Genomic DNA, 8,310 nt, shown 5'->3' with positions numbered 1-8,310 from the left:
AGGTTCAGGACTAAATCGATAACATTTGTAAACTTTGAGAGACTTAGAAAAAATTTTTTGATTAAAGGGTCACACGCCCGTGTGAGCAGGCCGTGTGCCTCACACAGTTACCAGACACGCCCGTGTCACAGGCCGTGTGAAAATAGAGCATACATACTGACTTGTACCACGCGGCCGAAGACAAGCACGTGGGAAAACTAGAGAGGTTATTGACTTGGATCACACGGCTGACCACACACCCATGTGCCAGCCCGTGTGTCACACATGGCCAGTAGACACACCTATTTGTCTAGGCCGTGCCAAACCTATAGAGTATACTGACTTAATTCGAAAGGGTAACACGTGGCCATGTAACATGATCGTTTGTCACACACGGCTGAGACACACGCCCGTGTGGAAAAAAATAGGCATTTGTAAAGTCAATTTGCCACCCTTTTCTCATGCACACCTAGCCATCAAAATGGTATCATTTCAACAAATATATAGGCAGCCAAAACATGCCAATTCAATCACATAACATGCCATCAATAATTAACCATTTCAATTACTCAATTCCTTATTCAAAACATACCAAATTACTAAACCAAAAGAATGACAACTTACATATTTCCTAAATGAATTTTCTCACCTTTCTATCAACCAATTCATGCTTCTCAAACTTACCAATTCATCATCTATAAATCATACCAAAATATGTCATTTCTCAAGCATTAATATATCAACTAATAACTAACGAAATGAGCAACCACTTAGCCATACTAATAACCATGGTAAACATGCCAAACACATGGTAACTTATAAACATCACATATATCACTTGCCAACATATAAATCAAGCCAACTTAAATGGCCATACACATCATCATTTACAAGCCAAATCTCATGGCTAATATCATAACTCAAAACATACCAAAATGACACTAGCTTATACATGCCATATACCATAAATACGAAGCTCCAAAAGTACCAACAATAGTCGATAGTGTGATGATGGTTCCCGATGATTCCTGATGCCTGAGCTAGCTTCGATAATCTATAAATTAGTGCAAAATAAACACGGTAAGCTTTAAAAGCTTAGTAAGCTATATACAAATAAAGTTATCATATAAACCTTTGTATATCAATTCAAATATGCTAAACATAACTAATCACACACAAGTTCACAAACTTTTCTTATTGAACACATATTCAATATCTTAATCAAATTCACCATTTACTTAACTTCTCAATCCTCGTATGAATCTCGTACGTACCTGAGTCACTTAGCTCATTCACATATTCTTTCTTAACTTGACTTTTCCCGTTGAACCATTAGAAATCATTAAGGATACTCAGAAATCACATAAGCTCGTACAATGTCATATCCCAGATATGGTCTTACATGTTATCACATATCGATGCCACTGTCCCAGACAGGGTCTTACACGAAATCGATTAACGATGCCAATGTCCCAGACATGGTCTTACACGTAATCTCAGTACAATGCCAATGCCCAGACATGGTCTGACATGTAATCTCAATACAATGCCAATGTCCCAGACATTTTCTTACATGTAATCACATCTCGATAACCTAATGTCATGACATTCGTATCCTATACTATTCCTAAGCTTCGTACAGGACTTTCGGATGTAGTAACTTCGTCGATTTATGCTCGTATTTGCTCGTTCGACATTCGTAGCAATTAAATGATAATAAAACATATATAATTCAATTCAAAGACATTTATTCGCATATGAACTTACCTTGTGTTCGGAATAAACGGACGGAATCGACTATTTGTCAACTTTCGATTTTCCCTTATCTAAATCCGTTTTCTTTCATTCTTGATCTACAGACATTCAAAATTAACTCTTTTATTCATCAACACATTCAATTTAGTCCACAAACACATATTTGGGCATTTTTGCACTTTAGCCCCTAAAGTTTTACATTATTACAAATTAGGCCCTATTCATAAATACACAAAATTCACAAAATTCAATATGGTCCATGCTTAGCTGAATTCCCTATAGCTTCATAACAGCCCATATTTTCATTTATTTCACACTTTTAACCACAACATTTCACATTTTCTCAATTTAATCCCTTTTATGCAATTTCACTAAAAATCACTTTACAGAACAAGATAATCTATCAACAAATACTCATTTTCCATCATCAAACATTTAAGAGCTCAAGCACTCATCAATGGCATTTCACAAAATCATCAACGCTTTCAAAAATTGAGACATGGGCTAGCTAGAACACGAAGCAACGATCACAAAAACATAGAAATCATCAAAAACCGAGTTCAAAACATACCTCAATCAAGCTAGAGAAGTGCCGAAATTCAAATCCCTAGTTTAGCTTTTCTTCTTTTCTATTTCGGTGCAAAAAGATGATAAAATGGCCACCTTAATGTTTCTTTTAATTAATATTAACTTAATTATAAATTTCTAATTTTAACCTTTAATAATAAACATATAAATCACTTAATATAATGTCATTTACGTCCATCTCCACTATCAATGGTCAAATTGCAACATAAGGACTTTTCATGTAATAAGCCATAACAATTAAGCACTTTTAACATATAGAATGCAACTTTTGCATTTTACGCGATTTAGTTCTTTTTATCAAATTGAGTTATTAAACGATAAAATTAACTTACGAAATTTTCACACATATATATTCTCATGCTATAAACATAAAAAATAATATTAAAATAATTTTACAACCTCGGATTTGTAGTTCCGAAACCACTGTTCTGATTTAGCTAAAATCGAGCTGTTACAGATTGTCATTGAGTTACAGACATTGCCTTATCACGACGGGGGCAACCGACTACATCCGGGGAAAAAAACTTTTCACCGTATGTTTTGGACATTCAGTCCCTGCATTCAGGTCTTTCCCCACTGCAAGCCGCTTGTATAGGTAGATGGGACCTGGCTGTACAGGAAATGTACGCAAATTCTCCTCATTGCGGTTGCACAAGACATGAACCGGAATATTCTACCAATAGCTTTTTTATCGTTGAAGGAGAGAACTCAGAGTCATGGCAATTTTTTGTGAAGAACTTGCGGAGATATGTTGTCACTCAAGACAATGTTTGCATCATTTTTTGATAGATCAAAGGGGATAGTTGCTGCAATTAGGCATTCAGGTGTTCCATGGAGATTTGTCTACTATATCAAACACATTGTGTGAACTTCCATAAGGAATTAAAATATGCGGATTGGTGAAGACAAGTTTTGAAGATTGGTAATTATCTTACTCACTTTTTTTCCCATATGCTTATAGTTTGCCAAACGACACGGAACATGTTGTAACGCTTTATACTAATACTTAAACTATTAATTTTATCTAAAATTACCTTAAAAAATAATATCAAAAAATAAAAATGTGAAATATAATATAATTACATATCTAAAAAAAATAAAATTTTAACAAAAGTTTTAAATTATTATTAATAATTATAAAAATAAAAAAATAAAAAAATACCTAATTTTTTGAGGGGGGAAGATCTCCAATTGTAAAGAGGGAGGGAAGAAGGAACCATCTAAAAGTTTGTAATATAAAAACAATTAAAGATACAAATTAATTAGTACAAACATCTAATAATATAACTAATTATACTAAAAGAACCATATTTTTTATTTAATTTTCGGAGATAATAAATTAAATATTAACTGCTTAATAAAATATAACAGATTTAAAAAATATTAAACTAGTATTAAAAATATTAATTTAAAAAAAGGGAGGGAAGTGAAACTTACCTTCCGTGATGGAGGGGGGAGGGGGAGGGGGAGGGGGAGGGGGAGGGGGAGGGGGAAGGGGGGACCTTCAGCTTAAAATTTTGAGTGGAGGTTAAGGGACTAAACCAACTCCGTTTTATACTAAAAAATATATATTTTATTATATTTTTTAAAGCTAAAATAGTAAAAAAAATTGGTATAATAATTTTTTCGGGTATTGGAACTTGGGCCCGTGATCGACGGGTCACATCTATGGCAGGCCGTCAGGTCACGGGTCTGGGTTCCAATACCCAAAAAAAATTATTATACCTGGTTTTTTTTACCGTTTCAGCTTAAATTTTTTAAAAAAAATATTTGAGTGTCACTTGACACATCGGCGACACCAATAAAAAAATTATTATTTTTTCGTTTAGTCGTATACTGTCGTATTTTTTTTGTGTTAAATACGAGTGCCGTTAATTGGGTAAGCTATACCCAAAAAATAATTTTTTTAAAATTAAAGTGGTGCCACCGATTTGGTCAGGCGAAACCAATATATATATCACTATTGCATCTGCCTATTCCCGTAAATATTAATCCCCTTACCCTATTATGATATTTATTTATTTTATATTATTTATGAAAAAACCAAAAATAAATATATAATATGAATATAATATATAAGTTAAGTCCTTCCATCAAATGATACGTTTGCTCCAAGCTAATAATTGTTTTTATTTTCCTTTCCATTCTACTAATATGTTGGAGAATCAAGTTATACCTCGGATCTTATTAAATTTGCGAAAATTTATTATATTAATTAAAAATTATTTTTATTTAAATTTATTTCTTAAAATATATAAATATTAATACAACGTATAAATTATTTTAACATTTAAATGATTATTGAATCCGGTAATACAAAAACCTAACTTAAATAATATTAAAAAAATTGCGATTTGCGAATTGATTTCGATGTATATTTGAGCCAATTAAAAAAAAATGTTAATATGGGTTCCGAATATTTTTTATTATCTAATTAGCAATTGAATTTATATTCCGTCATGATTGTATTTTTGCATTAATATTTTTAATTTTATGTTGATGTGGTATTGATTGTCAATTCTATATTAAAATATGGCAACCTCTCAATATGACACGTAGTAAATATAAATTTAAAAATCTTTTAAAAATATAAATTAATTTTAAAAAGTATAATCTTTTTGAACAAGTTCGAGTACCAACTAGGTTCTTCTGGTCAAGTTTAGGGGGCAAACTACATGTTACCCCTTGAAAATTTAACGTTGTTAACACATTGGGACAATGTTTTTGATGAAACAAGTTCATGTATCAACTAAGTACAAAAAAATTAGGTATCAACAATATGCTTTTACTTTTAGGCAAGTTTAGGGGGGTAAAGTGTTACTTCTCTTTAGACTTATTTGTGGGTTGGGCTACCCACTCAGGTCTGCTCGAAATTTGGAAGATTTGGATAAAAATATTAATTATGTTTAAAATATGGATTACGCTCGAGTTTGAACATTTAAAGTTTGGGCCCGGCTCGACCTGACTCATTTTTAAATTTATAATATGTTATGTTATGTTATTTTTATGTATTATGTAATTTATAACATATAAAAAATAAATATATGCTAAATATATAATACTATTTTAATGTAAATATTAGAAAAATGTTAAGATGAATATATAAAAAAAATTAATAAATAAAAAATATAAAAATTCTTAAATATTGAATTAAAATAATATAAATATTTTTTAAAAAATAATATGGGCAAACTTAAGTTAACATTTTACAAATATGAATAGACTTGGTCAAAATTTTATGCTCATATTTCAAATCAAACTAAATTTAGACAAATATAAAATATATCAATATTATACTTAGATTTGATCTGAACCCAACTTCAACCCACCCATAAACAAGACTTCTATGTTACTTGATTGGCGTCCTCGTAACACTTTTAATTAAAAACTAGAATGTTTTTGCCGTTTAGATAGGCTTCAAAATTTTTTAATATAATTTTAATTATATTATAATTATTTATTTGATATTTATTGAAATTGTAGTATATATTTATTAAAGTAATTATGATCGAAATTTTTAATTAAAAATATTATTTTAAAAAATCATTTTTTATTAAATCAAAGGATAAATAATTGCTTTATGTATACAACCTTTTAATTCAAATTATGATTATAACCTCTTTACTATATTTAAATTTAATATTTAAGATTTATATTTTAATTTAATTTAATTTAGTTCTATTTTTAGTTACTTCAAATAATTAGTGCTCTTAATTATTTCGAGTAAAAATATCATTTCAAACTTAACATTATGTGTTAAAAATATGTACTTATCATATTGAAATAGATTTATTTTGTTTGTGTTAGAAAGGTGTTTTTAAAAAAATTCACGACATCATTTTAACCGTAATAATTAAGGATATTAACTATTTGAATCAATTAATGTCATTGATAAAGTAGATGATCTAATTATGTCAAATTAAAATATCAAGACTAAATGCTAAATATTAACATAGCAGAGGGCTCAATGCTGAAAATTTACCTCTATCCTCTAGCGGGAAAAAGGAAAGGATGTTAGACAGAAACGCTTGGGACCTACTTATATTTCAAGACTAAAAAGGACGCGTGTTATAATAAAAATGCTTGGGAGATTCTGTTTATAGAAGTAGTACAGTATCGATAACTAAAACAACACAAATGTATCTCGCATTCTCACCGACTTAAATCCAACTTTTAACATCACATTTATTAGTGGAGTAATTATGTTATCATAAGATAATTAAATTATTATTTCAAAATGTAATGAATTAATTATATTTGTTTTATAGGTAAATATCATCTGCACCACGGTCCACAGCATTGGTTAATATTTGCTTAATAAAAAACAGGACTTGCATATATACCAACATAATGATTTTGGGTCTGTAGTTCATCGATTGCTATTTGCTATGTGATTTAGTTAGCGATGATGGTTCCAATGAGTTGCTGTTTCTTGGCTTGTTAAGTGTGTAAGTGCACCAGATGGTGCATGCTGAAAGCAGAATGCCAGTCTAAGCAAATACATCCAAATATAAACGATAACATATATACGTCAAATGCTAAGAATCCACCACCCAGAAACTATTTGTGATTATATAATTAGATAGGATCTAGGTAAACAGGCAATAGGAAAAACCTCCCTTGCTATGGAGTCCAGGTGAACAAACCAAAGAATCTGATATATATATATATATTTATATATATACCCATCTTTCTCTTTAAATAAGATCATGCTGCTGCAATACTTAACCTAGTTAAGAGTTGCTCTTGATTTAAATTTTAGACACTTTAGTTTGGTTTCCATGGTAAAGAAGACTGTTTTGAAGGTTGATCTCTCAGGCGATAAAGGCAGGAAGAAGCTTCTTAAGGCAATCTCTGGAGTACAAGGTAGACACATGGCTAGAAACAGTACCATATTCCTCTTTGGCTTTGTAATAATTGATGGCAAATTTTGAAGCTGTATCCGAACATGTTTATCAAACATTAATATTTATGTACATATTGTTGAATTTATTGGTGTGCAGGGGTGGATAAGATAGAGGTGGATGCTGCCAAGGGAACTATATCAGTAACAGGCGATGCAGACCCATATGATATTATAGTTCGAACGAGAAAAGTAGGGAAATTTGTAGAGCTGGTGAGTGTAGGGCCTCCCCCAGCACCTCCAAAGGAACCCCAGAAGAAGCCGGAAGAGAAGAAGGCTGAGCCCAAGAAAGATGATAAGAAGACTGACCCAAATCCCCAATTCCACTATCCTGTAGTCTATATGGATAGATATAATGAGCCCAACGTTGGGTGCTCAATCATGTGATAATAATAATAGGTTGTATTTATGTTGATTGGGTTTTAGCTCGATTGATATAGACATTATTGTCAATGTAAGAAGATGTACGTTCAAGTGTGCTGAAGTGTATTATCCTTCTATTTATAGGTTGGGAAGGAACTAAGGATAGTTTTAAGCATTGGGTCAAAAAGAGTAGATATGATCAGAATATATAATGAGATTGTTTAAAAAAATAGTTTTATTTATTTTTATTTAAACTTGCTTTTCAAAACAAACTTTTATATATATATATTAAGTAGGAGATGGGATAACATGATTTGAATTATGACAAATAAGTGTTTAACAAAAATTTTAACCACCATCCCATAAGTTAAGACTAGAAGATCAAAGTTATTTGACAGTTACCTTAATTGCTTTTGCTATGAACAAAATGAGTATACGTGTCCATGGATTTTTTTCCCAATTTTTTACTTAACCTGTCCACTCAACTCGGATGTTTTCAATATTTATCAAAAATGTTGAAGTGTTTTCAAAATATATATTTGGATTGATACTTTACCATTTTTAAATAGAATAAATTAGAAAAATAATTATTTATATATTATTTAAATTATGTTTTGCTCATTAAACATTATTATGAAATAATCTATATAAATACACTAACAACCTAAATCTTGTGGTTTGTTATTTTTGCCATTGCAATTATTAGTAATCTTAGTTTTTTT

General features: G+C 30.5%; 1 protein-coding gene across 1 annotated transcript; it reads left to right on the top strand.

The window, feature by feature from the left end:
• Positions 1-7,040: 7,040 nt before the first annotated feature.
• Positions 7,041-7,792, top strand: LOC107956718 (heavy metal-associated isoprenylated plant protein 43). Its single transcript, XM_016892274.2, has 2 exons — positions 7,041-7,188; positions 7,326-7,792. The coding sequence occupies exons 1-2, from the start codon at positions 7,104-7,106 to the stop codon at positions 7,610-7,612; spliced, it is 372 nt and encodes a 123-aa protein (XP_016747763.1). The 5' UTR covers positions 7,041-7,103; the 3' UTR covers positions 7,613-7,792.
• Positions 7,793-8,310: the final 518 nt, after the last annotated feature.

Source organism: Gossypium hirsutum, chromosome A12 (genome assembly GCF_007990345.1).
Source record: "Gossypium hirsutum isolate 1008001.06 chromosome A12, Gossypium_hirsutum_v2.1, whole genome shotgun sequence".
NCBI classification, from domain to species: Eukaryota; Viridiplantae; Streptophyta; class Magnoliopsida; order Malvales; family Malvaceae; genus Gossypium; species Gossypium hirsutum.
This window is presented reverse-complemented; position numbering and strand designations above follow the sequence as displayed.